The sequence below is a fragment of the Canis lupus genome, chromosome 37 (genome assembly GCF_011100685.1).
Source record: "Canis lupus familiaris isolate Mischka breed German Shepherd chromosome 37, alternate assembly UU_Cfam_GSD_1.0, whole genome shotgun sequence".
NCBI lineage: Eukaryota > Metazoa > Chordata > Mammalia > Carnivora > Canidae > Canis > Canis lupus.
The window spans coordinates 15,094,577-15,111,263 of record NC_049258.1 but is presented as its reverse complement, the minus strand read 5'-3'; the positions used below and the strand labels follow the sequence as shown (position 1 = coordinate 15,111,263).

Here is a 16,687-nt window from a genome sequence, read left to right as displayed (position 1 = left end):
GGTGGCCAGTATATGAAGCCTCTACCCTAACATTCCTTTTTTGTATCCTCCCAAAAAATTACTCCGTGAACACCTTTTATTCTTTGTTCCACAGGTGAAATGACTTTGCCTAGTTGTCTTATTGTTCTTCCATCCTTACCCTTCTACTGCAAAAACCTTCTGCTTAAAATATTGATTTATTTCCAGTTACAGAGACCCTTTTACCATCTGCCATTCTAAGAAATTCCTGAAATGGACCCAGATAAACAAGGTGAGTATTATTTTCAAGTTTGTGAGCACAGTTTGTAAACAAGAAAATGAGGCACAGATGTTGTATTTTCAGACTTCTGAGCTGCAGAAGAGTAGACATTTGGTATCTGGCAGAAAAAGAAACTAGTGGGTGATTAAAGAGATTTTCTTTTTTTTCTAAGCAAAAATTCCTAGTGTATGGAAGAGTATTTGGTCTATTGTCCCCAAGCACCAAAAGTAATTTAACAAAAGACTTGTTCTCAATATAATTACACTTTAAATTACTAATCAAATATACAAAAAATGGCTTATCCTATTTTTATGTATTTTCATATTTTATTATTAAAACATCACTGTAGGGGATCCCTGGGTGGCTCAGCGGTTTAGCGCCTGCCTTTGGCCCAGGGCGTCATCCTGGATTCCGGGGATCGAGTCCCACATCGGGCTCCCTGCATGGAGTCTGCTTCTCCCTCTGCCTGGTCTCTGCCTCTCTGCCTCTCTGCCTCTCTCTCTCTCTCTCTCTCACTAATAAATAAATAAAATCTTTTTAAAAATCACTGTAGATATTTTAATGTCAGGGACAAGTTCACAGTGCTATGTGAAGCCAAAGTTGGGTGATTTGATAAATGAGTATGAAGACACTAATTCCCCTTTCTATCAATACCACTGAATGCCAAGATAAGCCCAGGATTGGCTTGACTTTTTTTTTTTTTTAAGATTTTATTTATTCATTTGAAAGAGAAACACGAGCATGGGGAGGAAGAGGGAGAAGCAGGCTCCCCGCTGATCAGGGAACCCGATGCAGGCCTCGATCCCAGGACCCTGGATCACGACCTGAGCCAAAGGCAGATTCTTAACCGACTGAAGCACACTGGCTTCTGACATTTTTATTACTGAATCTAGTTTCAGCCTTATTCTGCTACCTGAAATCTAGATTGTTAACTTCACTAGTTTTATATTAAATTATGTACTATCTCAAGTTATTTACCTAAAAGCAGCATTACGAATGATTCAGATCATCTTTGGGTTTCCGAAATTTAAGCCCTTATTGTACTAAGTGTCATACAAAGCAGTAGATAATCCATTCAAAGCCCAACTTTCCCTAAAGCAACGTTTCCCAAGTTTTGTGAGCCTCAGAGTCACCTGGAGAGTTGGCATTTTAACAAAATGCTAAGTTCCACCTCCAGAGTTTGTGACTCAGTAGGTCTGGGCTGGCGTCTGAGAAGATGCATTTCTTTTTTTTTTTTTTTTTTTTAATTCAACTGGCCAACATACAGTAGTACATCATTAGTTTGAAATGTAGAGTTCAATAATTCATCAGTTGTGTATAATACCCAGGACTCATCACATCACATGCCCTCCTTAATGCCCAACACTGAAGTACCCCATCCCCTACCCACCTCCCCTCTAGCAACCCTCGGTTTTTTCCTGTAGTTAAGAATGTCTCCTCGGTTTTCTCCCTCTCTGACGACTTCCCATTCAGCTTTCCCTCCCTTCCCCTATACTCCTCTACACTGTTTCTTACATTCCACATATGGTTGAAATCATATGGTAATTGCCTTTCTCTGATTGACTTACTTCACTCAGCATAATATCTGAGAACATGCATTTATAACAAGTTACCAGGTGATACTGATGCCACTCACCTGGAGCCACACTTTGAGGACCACTAGCCAAAAATATCTATTTCTGGATCATCCCACTAGAGATGATGGACAGTCGAAACACAGTTTATTACATTCTTAGAATCTATAGAAAGTGACATATATTGATGTGGCTAAGCAAAAATAAGAATCCTTTAAACCAAAACATGTTTTGTAGTCAAATTGGCTCCATGAACAAGACCATATGTAGCTTGTATTATTATTTCTTTAAGTATCTAAAACTATTTTCTTCATAGCTTTGGGCCTCATACATCATGCAGTTTCTTCCTTTCTTGAGTTTTCTCCCACCAGCAGGAGAGGGGGAGAAAAAGGCCTTTAGGAAGCATAGCTGGTAGTGAATCACCTGGGATACTCATTCATTTTCCACGTTGTACTCTATCACAGCTTGCCATGTTATGCTGCATAACTTCATCAGATGACACTGCAAAACATAATTTGACAGGAGTGCAATGGGCCAGATGGTGGAGCAGCTACAGAATCTTTCTTCCACCAACGGCAGCATCTGGGAACCTGCAGAGCTCCTAGTTTGCTGATTCTCTGCATTCATTTGGTGCGTCTGAGAGGAACCAGGGCACAAAAACTGGCCAATTTCCAGAAGGAAAGAAAATGTTGGGCATTATATTTTTGTAAACTATTTCCACACCATAATGACTACTCTCAATTTGTTTTCCTGATATAAGGCAGAGGTGTTTCTGTCTTCTTCATACTCTTAACACTGGACTCAGCTAAAAACTGAAAAGCATTTTCAAAACATTGGGAAATATTAAATAACAAAAGATTTAGGGCAAAATGTACCTTCTTTGATATGGTTGCACCTGTTCAAAAAAGGGGGGGGGAAGGACATGGAGGGAGGGTTCTTAAAAGCATTTGTTTGATGACATTTTAGGCACATTCACCTGAAGTAAGTGTCTTCCATTCATGGTCATATATCCATCACTGAATTAGTGTATGTTCCAGGAGAAGCTTTAGGTGTGCTCTAACTTTCCAAAGGTGGATCTGAGCTGGTTTAGCACCATATACCCCTCAGTAGTTTAGCATAGTGCCTGGCACTCAATATCCATATGTGTAACAGCTAGGACTTTCCCTCACTACACTCCAGGGCAAGAAATATTGTTTTCTAAGCCAAAACCAAGTCATTGTAGTTTGGTATGAAATATAAACTCAGTTAAGTTTGGGGAGGAGCCATCCCTTAAAGACAGATAAAAAACCTTAAGGTTCTTATGTTGAACATCTGACCTGAAGTATTCAGAACTTCCTGTCCAGTCATCAGCCTCTGTCCCCCTTCAAGTAAAAGGGAGCCGTAGCTAGAGCAACACTGAAATCAAGATTGGTTTTAAGGCAAGGGAGAGTCCAGAATGTGTGTATGGATCAAGGAGTTGGAGCTAGGAGAGAGGATGAGATTGAGGGCTCAGAAAGTGGGGGATCCCACTGGTATGTGACATAACAAAATGCCTCTCCACGGAAACCTGTTCCCCTGGCCACCCAGCACCCCTTCAGCTTTCTTCTGGTGGACCAGCACACCTGTTCTGCTTTGGAAGAACAACTCACCTTTGATCTTGGTCTGTGAAATTTTACTAGTATTGATTCAAACTCTCCCAATTCCATGAGTGGCTTTAGTTCTCTGATGGGCCTTTCATATGAACACCTGGGTGGGCTGACATCAGGGTGGCCCCTTAAACACAAAGAAGCTATTAAATCTTCCAAAGGAGTAAAAAGAGTTTAGACCTTGGAACACACACAGGAATGGACATGGAAAAACTGCCTTTTCATTCTTCAAATTTTCCCACTTCTGCAAAAATAAAAAAGAAATCAATGTCACCATAAATTATCCTGCCACATACACTTGAATCGATGAAATCCACTGAGCAGCCTCTTGTTTTGTTTTGCTTTGTGGTCTGTCTACTTGGTAGTAGCTAAAGGGCTCCCTGTGTTTCTAGTCACAAACACGTCTCCAGCACACGTACCTATTTATCTGATGAAGAAAGTGAAGATCAAAAAGGAAACTAATTTCCCCCAAAAGAAAAAAGAACTAATCATGGCTGCAGAGCTTTCTCTTCTCCACCGCACTGTGAAATGGGCTGAGAGCCTGGTAAGGGCTCAGAAATGTTAGACCTTGTTGTAGTGATGGTGGTGGTGGTAACTCTCAAAAGAAGGTATATAAATAATTCTTTTCTGATTAGAGAAGTAACATATGCTCATTATAAACAAATTGAGGTGATATCAACAGGTAAAATGAAAATAACTATACTAAGAATTCAAACAACCAGAGATACCCTCTATTAACAATTTGACAAATGCCCCTAGAAATTAAGCTCCACATGGCAGAAATTTGTATCTATTTTGTTTACTGCTATATTTCAAGGGCCTGGAATCATGCTGGGGCCATTTAGTAAGAGTTCAATAAATATTTGCTGAAGGAATGAATGGATGGAGAGCTTTTGCGTCATTTTCATGTATACAAGTGTGTACATCTGACTAGAATATATTAACAAAATTGAGTTTATATTCTACACAGAGGTTTTTATCCTACTTACTTCATAAGGCTATTTCCTTTTTAAAAATATTTTATTTTATTTATTTATTTGAGAGAGAGAGAGAGAAAGAGAGAGAGAGAGCATGCACATTGCAGGGGAGGCGGAGGGCTGGTAGTGTCGGGCAGAGGGAAAGGGAGAAGCAAACTCCTCACTGGAGAGGGAGCCCCAGAATAGGGCCGATCACAGTACCCTGAGATCATGACCTGAGCCGAAAGCAGAGACTTAACTGAGTGACCCAGGTGCCCAAAGACTGTTTAAAAGCTTAGTAGACTCAGAGGATGTCCTGTAGGGTCATTTGCAGCTTAGGACACTGTAATCCATTATTTTTGGTTCCCAGGTAGGAAAGAGAGCTCTACACTTTGATTTCCTCACGTACAGAATGACACAGGGCTACATGATCTCTAGGATTTCCTTCTCTGATATGGGATTTATCTAATGAGATGGTCCTTTATCCATAATGTTTCATGTTTTCTTTACAGATGTTCTTCACAGTATTGAGAATTCCATTTACAGAACAGCCTTCAAATTACGTTCAGTGCAAACTCTGTGCCAACGTAAGTACAGAATCTCTTTAAAAACTTGAAGTAATCTGATCTTGATGTGTGATGTAAAATTCTCAGAGAAAACAGAAACTCCCCCAGGCAAGTGACTGCTGGATCCAGAAGTTTGGATCTATGTGTTTACCTCATTAACAGAGCAGATGGGGGTGGAAAGGGGGGTGGTACATCCTGTATGTGCCATCCACCTGTAGCTTTGCTGCCCAGAGAGAGAAAATAATTTGTGAATGAGCATTTAATTTTTTTTAAAGATTTTTATTTATTCATGAGAGACGCAGAGAGAGAGAGAGAGAGAGAGGCAGAGACACAGGAAGAGGAAGAAGCAGGCTCCACACAGGGAGCCCGACATGGGACTCCATCTGGGGTCTCCAGGATCATACCCTGGGCTGATGGCAGCGCTAAACCGCTGAGCCACCCAGGCTGCCCCTACATTTTTTTTTAACTTTTCCTACTTGGTTTCTGGATATTTTTTTGTCTGTTTCCTTTTCAGTATACCAACATCGATGCAAAATAAAATTATAAAATAAGTTAGTTTAGAATCTACACTTGTAGACTTAACCATGAAAGTCTAAAATCCCTTCTACTACATAAGATTTGCATTTTGAAATTGAGCCCCTCTCTCTAAATATGCAAAAGTACGTTCAGATGAATAGTCCTTAGGCCACAAATCTCAAAACTATCTCAATAATTCTTTGAGAACTACTTTTTTTTTTTTTTTGCATTAAATTTGTATCTGGTTGAATGCTATGATTTTCTTTTCCTATACTGGTATGATGGGCAAAAGAAGATAAAATTTGGTAAAAAGCGTTTATTTAGTGAAAAAATTCTCCAAAATGAAATAAAATGAGTCCTATGTATGAAAAACAACTGGGGGCACCTGGGTGGCTCAGTGGTTGAGCCTCTGCCTTTGGCTCAGGGCACGTTCCTAGAGTCCTGGGATTGAGTCCTACATCGGGCTCCCTGCGTGGAGCCTGCTTCTCCTCCCTCTGCCTGTGTCTCTGCCTTTTTCTCTGTGTCTCTTATGAATAAATAAAATCTTTAATCTAAACAAAACAAAACAAAACAAAAACAACAGGGTTTCAACCTATCTAAAGTTATTGATTTCTAATAAGTTCTGTATTGCATTAAGAAAAGCACTTCACGTGAAGTGGTTTATGACATTTATCAGATCCAACTTTAAAGAAGTTGTGTTTTCCAAGGACATTTCTCCTGAAGTTTGGAATTTTGTTCATAGTTTGCCTTCTGCCTCATAGGTTATATAGAGGGTGGTTTTCAAATTGTGCTTCACAAAGTGCCTAGGAGGGGGAGTAGGGCAGGAAAAGAAGTAGAGGCAAGTGAGGGAAACCCAAAAGACCATCTCTTCAACCAATGTGACTCGTTTTCTCTATTTTCCCTATTGCAGTCTGTAAAAGGGTCCTATGAAGAAGGGATCCTCGGCTTTAAAGAAAGGGTGGGGGGGTTGTAGTTTGCGAGGCAGACAAACTCACTTCTAGCTATTATTTAGTATTCCAGGGATCAACATAAGGCAAAACATACTCACCAAGAATTTATCCTCAACTATGCCATTTTCCGGGGGGAATTTCTCCCATTAAAGAAAGTTAACAGCAAACGTTCGTGGACGCCTCCATCGTTAATGCCTGGCTGTGGACCAACAGTCAATTTTCAGGATCTACCTTTTTGAATATTACCCCTAGAATTAGAAACTGATACTCATGGGGAATATTAACAATACACAAAACCGGTAGTTCAAAGGTCTACCTAGAAAAGATATCCAAACAATAATCTGAAAACAAAAAAGTCCCCAAACCCTAGATAAAGCACAGCGTGAGCTCCAGACAGCAGGATCTCCGAGCACCACATAAATCTTGAGATGCACGCACACCACCGTTATCTGTTGTGCTGTAACACAGCACTCGCAGCAGAAGACAAGAACGCCCTGTGTACAGCCCGCCGGCCAAGGTGATGAGTTCTGCGATTGAATAACGATAAAACAGGTTGCAGGCCCCACCACCTGCAGCCAGGTTTTTATTAAAGTCACATCCTAAAACCTACTCCTCACGTCTGTAGACTCACCCCTTGAAAGCAGGATCAGAGAACAAATAAAAAATTTTATTATACTTGCTAGATTTCTTATCTGTGAGGCTGATTTACGAAGTAGAGGAAAGCGCAGGGTTTTATCATTCCACAGACTGAAGCATTTTCAATGCCAGCAGCGCTGGGTGCCACTGACATCCTCATCTCTCAGACGGTACAAGTGGGTGTTTATTAATTTTGTCTGTTATCCTCTGTCTGCAAGAAACCATAGGGTTAGCTCTATTTCATTCTTCCTTGTATTCATTGCCTTGTAAAAATTTTAGGAGGTGGTAAAAACAAACAAACAAGAAATAAACCATTATTTTTTTGTAAGCAACTTTGGCTTTATTAAGTGCCTTCCCTAGATAATAATATCGATGGAACAAAGATCAACAAAAAGAAATATCGTTGAGGCAAGGACAGGACCTGAAGAGTCTGATAATTCAGCAACTGCTCTTTATATAAAAAACACTGGGCTTTTTAACTTAGGCAATTGCATCGTAACACAATATTCCTTCTGAAGCAAGGCTGTGGACAGGGAAAACTATATTTGAGCACAAAAGGTAAATTTACTCAAATTGCTTAATAAAGAATATAAAAAAATGTTTTCACCACTTCTCAGCACAGTGCCCTAACTTTCCTGGAAGGCTATTTTTCAATATTCTCACTTTTTTCCCCTTTCAATTTCATTCAATAAGGCAACATCCTAGAGATTCCCCCGGGAATAATGTTATAACTAGGCTTTACTAACAGATGTGCTTTTCCAAAATCAAGTCTGCTATCAGATTGATAAGGTCTGAATTCTACACATCCCAATAGTGGTCATATCCAACTCCCTCTAAAGAAAACAGCTGCCATTAAAAAAAGTCTCAATTAAACACTAGATGACATTTGCTTTATTTGAAGTCTTTCTATGAAGCCTTTGCTCCCATTGGAAAACTAGACAATTTCTTGTTTGCTTCCCACAGTGGACCTGATGGACAGCTCTCTGATTCAGCACGTCCTCCTACGTCACAACTTCTGGGAAGTGAGAGAGAGGCCCCTCCCTGTGCAGCAGCTCTTACCGGCTCTTCAGGAGCTGTTTCAGAGAGTCGGGGTGGAAAAACCAGGACAGGTGCATCCCAGAGCTTCAGAACTCACTCTGAGCCTTCTCACAACGATGTATGACAGGTGAGGGTGTGAAGGTCATGCTGTGACCTCAAGGACAGTGCTTAGTCACCATTGGTCATTGGCCACCATCTAAGGTCTACTTGAGGTTTGATACATAAGAAGGCTTCTCTGTTTTCCACAAATGTATTATTCATTCAGGATGAGGATGAAGAAGTACATGTTTATCAGCTTCACTAATATAAATGACCGGTGGATAGCAAAAAGGGAAAAACAAATCCTCATTACTTTTGTCTCGTGCAAACTCATTTCCACCCTGGACACACACACACACCCCTTGCTAGGGTGTGCATACAGAAAAACTACACTTTTCTCTTGTGTCCTCAGTAGCTTATTTCTTTGCTCATTTCTTTGTAACCAATTATCAGTTTTTGTTTTGTTCCTCAGGTGCAGTAAGGTTGATGAACCTATGTGTGAGTGGCTAACCTATTGTCTTAATCTGTTTGGGCTGCTACAACAAAAATACTGTAGAGACGGTGGCTCAAACCACAAACATTTATTTCTCACAGTTCTGCTGGCTGGGAAGTCCAAGGTCAAGGGGCCTCCCATTTCGGTGTTTGCTGAGCACCAGCTTCTTGACTTGCAGAGGACGATCTTCTCCTCGTTGTGTCTTCATGTGGTGGAAGGGGTGAGGGAGTTCTCGGAGTTCCCTCCTATAAGAGCACTGACGCAGTTCACGAGGGCGCCATCTCATGACCTAATCATCCCCCAAATTTAATCACCTTGTTGGTGAGAATTTCGACATAGGAGTTTCAGGAGGATCCAAACATTCGGTGCACTGCACCCATAAGCCAATTTAGACCACGTCAGAAGTTTGGTTATGCATGCCATGGAGTAAATGATGTGTGCGTGTCTGCGTGTTTCCCTGGCTCTGGGGTCTACCATTCTTTTATCCCTTTTCATTCTGTTTTTTTTTTTTTTTTTTTTTTTTAACTTTTTTTTTTTTTTTTTTTTTTTTTTTTTTTTTTTTCTTTTTTTTTTTTTTTTTTATTGGTGTTCAATTTACTAACATACAGAATAACACCCAGTGCCCGTCACCCATTCACTCCCACCCCCCGCCCTCCTCCCCTTCCACCACCCCCAGTTCGTTTCCCAGAGCTAGCAGTCTTTATGTTCTGTCTCCCTTTCTGATATTTCCCACACACTTCTTCTCCCTTCCCTTATTTTCCCTTTCACTATTATTTATATTCCCCAAATGAATGAGAACATATAATGTTTGTCCTTCTCCGACTGACTTACTTCACTCAGCATAATACCCTCCAGTTCCATCCACGTTGAAGCAAATGGTGGGTATTTGTCATTTCTAATAGCTGAGTAATATTCCATTGTATACATAAACCACATCTTCTTTATCCATTCATCTTTCGTTGGACACCGAGGCTCCTTCCACAGTTTGGCTATCGTGGCCATTGCTGCTAGAAACATCGGGGTGCAGGTGTCCCAGCGTTTCATTGCATTTGTATCTTTGGGGTAAATCCCCAACAGTGCAATTGCTGGGTCGTAGGGCAGGTATATTTTTAACTGTTTGAGGAACCTCCACACAGTTTTCCACAGTGGCTGCACCAGTTCACATTCCCACCAACAGTGTAAGAGGGTTCCCTTTTCTCCACATCCTCTCCAACATTTGTTGTTTCCTGCCTTGTTAATTTTTCCCATTCTCACTGGTGTGAGGTGGTATCTCATTGTGGTTTTGATTTGTATTTCCCTGATGGCAAGTGATGCAGAGCATTTTCTCATGTGCATGTTGGCCATGTCTATGTCTTCTTCTGTGAGATTTCTGTTCATGTCTTTTGCCCATTTCATGATTGGATTGTTTGTTTCTTTGGTGTTGAGTTTAATAAGTTCTTTATAGATCTTGGAAACTAGCCCTTTATCTGATATGTCATTTGCAAATATCTTCTCCCATTCTGTAGGTTGTCTTTGAGTTTTGTTGACTGTATCCTTTGCTGTGCAAAAGCTTCTTATCTTGATGAAGTCCCAATAGTTCATTTTTGCTTTTGTTTCTTTTGCCTTCGTGGATGTATCTTGCAAGAAGTTACTATGGCCGAGTTCAAAAAGGGTGTTGCCTGTGTTCTTCTCTAGGATTTTGATGGAATCTTGTCTCACATTTAGATCTTTCATCCATTTTGAGTTTATCTTTGTGTATGGTGAAAGAGAGTGGTCTAGTTTCATTCTTCTGCATGTGGATGTCCAATTTTCCCAGCACCATTTATTGAAGAGACTGTCTTTCTTCCAATGGATAGTCTTTCCTCCTTTATCGAATATTAGTTGCCCATAAAGTTCAGGGTCCACTTCTGGATTCTCTATTCTGTTCCACTGATCTATGCGTCTGTTTTTGTGCCAGTACCACACTGTCTTGATGACCACAGCTTTGTAGTACAACCTGAAATCTGGCATTGTGATGCCCCCAGATATGGTTTTCTTTTTTAAAATTCCCCTGGCTATTCGGGGTCTTTTCTGATTCCACACAAATCTTAAAATAATTTGTTCTAACTCTCTGAAGAAAGTCCATGGTATTTTGATAGGGATTGCATTAAACGTGTATATTGCCCTGGGTAACATTGACATTTTCACAATATTAATTCTGCCAATCCATGAGCATGGAATATTTTTCCATCTCTTTGTGTCTTCCTCAATTTCTTTCAGAAGTGTTCTATAGTTTTGAGGGTATAGATCCTTTACATCTTTGGTGAGGTTTATTCCTAGGTATCTTATGCTTTTGGGTGCAATTGTAAATGGGATTGACTCCTTAATTTCTCTTTCTTCAGTCTCATTGTTAGTGTATAGAAATGCCACTGACTTCTGGGCATTGATTTTGTATCCTGCCACGCTACCGAATTGCTGTATGAGTTCTAGCAATCTTGGGGTGGAGACTTTTGGGTTTTCTATGTAGAGTATCATGTCATCGGCGAAGAGGGAGAGTTTGACTTCTTCTTTGCCAATTTGAATGCCTTTAATGTCTTTTTGTTGTCTGATTGCTGAGGCTAGGACTTCCAGTACTATGTTGAATAGCAGTGGTGAGAGTGGACATCCCTGTCTTGTTCCTGATCTTAGGGGAAAGGCTCCCAGTGCTTCCCCATTGAGAATGATATTTGCTGTGGGCTTTTCATAGATGGCTTTTAAGATGTCGAGGAATGTTCCCTCTATCCCTACACTCTGAAGAGTTTTGATCAGGAATGGATGCTGTATTTTGTCAAATGCTTTCTCTGCATCCAATGAGAGGATCATATGGTTCTTGGTTTTTCTCTTGCTGATATGATGAATCACATTGATTGTTTTACGGGTGTTGAACCAGCCTTGTGTCCCAGGGATAAATCCTACTTGGTCATGGTGAATAATTTTCTTAATGTACTGTTGGATCCTATTGGCCAGTATCTTGTTGAGAATTTTTGCATCCATGTTCATCAGGGATATTGGTCTGTAATTCTCCTTTTTGGCGGGGTCTTTGTCTGGCTTTGGAATTAAGGTGATGCTGGCTTCATAGAACGAATTTGGAAGTACTCCATCTCTTTCTATCTTTCCAAACAGCTTTAGGAGAATAGGTATGATTTCTTCTTTAAACGTTTGATAAAATTCTCCTGGGAAGCCATCTGGCCCTGGACTCTTGTGTCTTGGGAGGTTTTTGATGACTGCTTCAATTTCCTCCCTGGTTATTGGCCTGTTCAGGTTTTCTATTTCTTCCTGTTCCAGTTTTGGTAGTTTGTGGCTTTCCAGGAATGCGTCCATTTCTTCTAGATTGCCTAATTTATTGGCGTATAGCTGTTCATAATATGTTTTTAAAATCGTTTGTATTTCCTTGGTGTTGGTAGTGATCTCTCCTTTCTCATTCATGATTTTATTAATTTGAGTCTTCTCTCTCTTCTTTTTAATAAGGCTGGCTAATGGTTTATCTATCTTATTAATTCTTTCAAAGAACCAACTCCTGGTTCTGTTGATCTGTTCCACAGTTCTTCTGGTCTCGATTTCGTTGAGTTCTGCTCGAATCTTTATTAGCTCCCTTCTTCTCTTGGGTGTAGGATCTATTTGCTGTTTTTTCTCTAGCTCCTTTATGTGTAAGGTTAGCTTTTGTATTTGAGTTCTTTCCAGTTTTTGAATGGATGCTTGTATTGCGATGTATTTCCCCCTTAGGACTGCTTTTGCTGCATCCCAAAGATTTTGAACGGTTGTATCTTCATTCTCATTAGTTTCCATGAATCTTTTTAATTCTTCCTTAATTTCCTGGTTGACCCTTTTATCTTTTAGCAGGATGGTCCTTAACCTCCATGTGTTTGAGGTCCTTCCAAACTTCTTGTTGTGATTTAGTTCTAATTTCAAGGCATTATGGTCCGAGAATATGCAGGGGACAATCCCAATCTTTTGGTATCGGTTCAGACCCGATTTGTGACCCAATATGTGGTCTATTCTGGAGAAAGTTCCATGTGCGCTTGAGAAGAATGTGTATTCAGTTGAGTTTGGATGTAAAGTTCTGTAGATATCTGTGAAATCCATCTGGTCCAGTGTATCATTTAAAGCTCTCGTTTCTTTGGAGATGTTTTGCTTAGAAGACCTATCAAGTATAGAAAGAGCTAGATTGAAGTCACCAAGTATAAGTGTATTATTATCTAAGTATTTCTTCACTTTGGTTAATAATTGATTTATATATTTGGCAGCTCCCACATTCGGAGCATATATATTGAGGATTGTTAAGTCCTCTTGTTGAATAGATCCTTTAAGTATGATATAGTGTCCCTCTTCGTCTCTCACTACAGTCTTTGGGGTAAATTTTAGTTTATCTGATATAAGGATGGCTACCCCTGCTTTCTTTTGAGGACCATTCGAATGGTAAATGGTTCTCCAACCTTTTATTTTCAGGCTGTAGGTGTCCTTCTGTCTAAAATGAGTCTCTTGTAGACAGCAAATAGATGGGTCCTGCTTTTTTATCCAGTCTGAAACCCTGCGCCTTTTGATGGGGTCATTAAGCCCGTTCACATTCAGAGTTACTATTGAGAGATATGAGTTTAGTGTCATCATGATATCTATTCAGTCTTTGTTTTTGTGGACTGTTCCGCTGAACTTCTTCTTAAAGGGGAATTTTAAGAGGCCCCCTTAAAATTTCTTGCAGAGCTGGTTTGGAGGTCACATATTCTTTTAGTTGCTGCCTGTCTTGGAAGCTCTTTATCTCTCCTTCCATTTTGAATGAGAGCCTTGCTGGATAAAGTATTCTTGGTTGCATGTTCTTTTCATTTAGGACCCTGAATATATCCTGCCAGCCCTTTCTGGCCTGCCAGGTCTCTGTGGAGAGGTCTGCTGTTACCCTAATACTCCTCCCCATAAAAGTCAGGGATTTCTTGTCTCTTGCTGCTTTAAGGATCTTCTCCTTATCTTTGGAATTTGCAAGCTTCACAATTAAATGTCGAGGTGTTGAACGGTTTTTATTGATTTTAGGGGGGGATCTCTCTATTTCCTGGATCTGAATGCCTGTTTCCCTTCCCAGATTAGGAAAGTTTTCAGCTAGAATTTGTTCAAATACATATTCTGGCCCTCTGTCCCTTTCGGCGCCCTCGGGAACCCCAATTAAACGTAGGTTTTTCTTCCTCAGGCTGTCGTTTATTTCCCTTAATCTATCTTCATGGTCTTTTAATTGTTTGTCTCTTTTTTCCTCAGTTTCCCTCTTTGCTGTCAACTTGTCTTCTAGGTCACTCACTCGTTCTTCCACCTCGTTAACCCTCGTCGTTAGGACTTCTAGTTTGGATTGCATCTCATTCAATTGGTTTTTAATTTCTGCCTGATTAGCTCTAAATTCTGCAGTCATGAAGTCTCTTGAGTCCTTTATACTTTTTTCTAGAGCCACCAGTAGCTGTATAATAGTGCTTCTGAATTGGCTTTCTGACATTGAATTGTAATCCAGATTTTGTAACTCTGTGGGAGAGAGGACTGTTTCTGATTCTTTCTTTTGAGGTGAGGTTTTCCTTCTAGTCATTTTGCTCAGTGCAGAGTGGCCAAAAGCAAGTTGTATTGGGAAAAAGAGAAAAAGAGAGGAGAGAAAGAAGGAAAGAAAAGAGAAAGAGAAAAAAAAAGGGAAGAAAAAGAAAAAAAAAACGAAAAAAAAAGAAAAAAAAAAAAAAAGAAGAAAAAGAGAAAGAAAAAGAAAGGAGAAAAAAAGGGGGTGGGGGAAGGAAACAAATCAAAAAGCAAAACAAAACAAAAACAAAAACAAAAACAAAAACAAAAACAAACAAACAAAAAAAAGAACCACCGGGGAGTATCTTCTGATTCTGTGTTCTTTAAGTCCCTTGGCTTCTCCTGGAAGTTGTCAGTCTAGCTGGTGTTCTGGGGGAGGGGCCTGTTGTGCTGATTTTCAGGTGTTAGCAGTTGGGGGAGCTGCTGTGCCCCTGCCTGGTGCAGGGCTCGGTGGGGGTTGTTTACCCCGTGAGGCCGCAGGAGGAACAGCCCCAGTGGCGGGGCAGCTCTGGAAACCTGGAGTCAGCTCCGGCAGGAACTCCGTCTGCAGGGCCTGGAGGCTCCGGGGCGGGGCCGCTGATCTGCTCAGCTGGGGCAGGAGCGTCCTCGCTGTCCTGGGCCCTCCCGGCCTCTGCCTGTCCCGGGGGAGGCTGGATCCTGGGCTGTGTCCCGGCGCCCTGTGCTCCGGAGCCTGCGCTGGTGGATTCGCGCTCCCGGGCCGCGCAACCCCCTCCGCGGAGCTGCCGCCCGAGCCCCTCCGAGCTGCTCCTGGAACCGCGCAGCCCCCACCGCACGGAGCCTCTTCTTCTGCCCGAGCCCCTCCGAGCTGCTCCCAGGGCCCCGCAGCCCCCTCCGCGGAGCCGCCGCCCGAGCCCCTTCAGCTGCTCCGGGTCCCGCCGGGTCCCGCCGTGCGCGCTGCAGCCCTTAGGGAGCTCGGCGCACTCTCCTCGGCGCGCAGTTGCTGTTACTGTCCCAGGGAGCCCGAGGGCATCCCCGCCCTCCTGGTCCTGCTCCAACTCCCCGCGAGCCCCTTTCCGCCCGGGAAGGTCGGTGCAGCTCCTGCGTCTCCGGGACGGGGCTCTCCTGTCCTGGGGACACTCGCCCCGGCCTCAGCCCGGCTCCTCGCGGGGCCCCTCCCCCTTGGAGGCCTTTGTTCCTTTATTTCTTTTTCCCCGTCTTCCTACCTTGATAGATGCGCGAACTCTTCTCACTGTAGCATTCCAGCTGGTCTCTCTTTGAATCTCAGGCCGAATTCATAGATTTTCAGGATAATTTGAAGGTTTTCTAGGTAGTTTGGTGGAGACAGGTGATTTGGAGACCCTACTCCTCCGCCATCTTGCTCCTCCCCCCCTTTTCATTCTGTTTACCTAATGTGGCTTTGACTCAGTAGGCTTCATCTTTTAGAATGGAGTTTTTAAAAAACCGTAGTAGATACAAGACATTTGAAAAGTGCAGGAAAGAGTAAAGAAGAAGAAATGTCACCCCAAATCCTGACTCTCAGAGGCAAGCACAGTTTAGCCATCTGGCAAATTTCTACAGTGTTTCCTTTTCTAGTTTATTATTTTTTTATTGCACAAATAATATATAAATATGCTCTCAAGGTTTTTTTCATTATTTCAGACTCCTTAAGCATCATACTTTTGAAGGGGTACCTGAGGGGCTCAGTCGGTTAAGCTTGATTTCAGCTCAGGTCAGGATCTCAAGGTCATGAGGTTGTTATTACGGGGCGTGTAGCCTGTAATAAGATTCTCTCTCTTTCTGTCCTCCAGCACCTCGCCCCCACAGAAAACATTTTTTTTTTGCAAAAAAAAACCCTATAATATTAAGCTTTTGACTATCATTTCTAATATCAATGCCTGCCTCTAACAATCCTCTTGCCTTTGACACATTGTTTTGCGGGTTTGGATCTACCCAGCCAGTGAGCAAAGGATGATTAGGCTCTAAGTAAGGGCCTGTGACCTGGTGGATCTTTTATACAGATGTTTGCTCTTTTTGCCTTCCTTTTGTGCTTGTATCTTTCTTTGGTTTCCAGGTGTGTGCATCCTCAGGAAGTGACACTGCTTGCTCCAGGAAGACAAGATGCGTCTCTCTTTCCCTAGGGCCGTGCAGTGCTTAACACAGAGGAGGCCCCCAGTAAATATTTGTTGGGCACATGAATGACTGAATGATGAAATATTTTAATTCAACTTGTCATCTGTCTAAATCTAGTTATAGGAAAACAGGCCATGGAAAAACGTGAACTTGAAAAACAATAATAATAAAGAAAAGCGTGACCTTGGAGAATGATGTCAGAAGTATTCACTAACATAGTTTTTATAAAGCACTTCACCCAGAATCACCCTGCCTTTCCTATTCTTGTCTCTGTGTTTTGTGGCCGTGTAGCACAGGAACGGGTTTGCTCAAGCTTGCACCTGCAGCTGCTGCCCTGATTGCTCTGTCCGGGGACAGCCCTCTTACAAAATACAGAGGTAACACGCGGAGCAGTTTGAGTGTATCAAGTGCAGTGACCTCCAAATCTCCAATG

General features: G+C 41.7%; 1 protein-coding gene and 1 long non-coding RNA gene across 2 annotated transcripts in view; one reads left to right on the top strand and one right to left on the bottom strand.

The window, feature by feature from the left end:
- Positions 1-1,942: 1,942 nt before the first annotated feature.
- LOC111094417 lies at positions 1,943-3,305 on the bottom strand. Its single transcript, XR_005385281.1, has 2 exons — positions 3,129-3,305; positions 1,943-2,313 (listed from the first exon to the last, which is right to left on the bottom strand). It is a non-coding gene; the product is annotated as an uncharacterized LOC111094417 (long non-coding RNA).
- A 34-nt stretch (positions 3,306-3,339) lies between these two features.
- Positions 3,340-16,687, top strand: part of DYTN (dystrotelin) — a gene marked incomplete at its 5' end in the record, with an annotated part of 53,376 nt that continues 40,028 nt past the window's right edge. Inside the window, 4 exons of the mRNA XM_038585902.1 lie at positions 3,340-3,451; positions 4,906-4,980; positions 8,025-8,226; positions 16,546-16,631. Of these exons, the coding sequence (XP_038441830.1) occupies positions 3,340-3,451; positions 4,906-4,980; positions 8,025-8,226; positions 16,546-16,631 (475 nt within the window). The remainder of the gene's footprint in view (positions 3,452-4,905; positions 4,981-8,024; positions 8,227-16,545; positions 16,632-16,687) is intronic.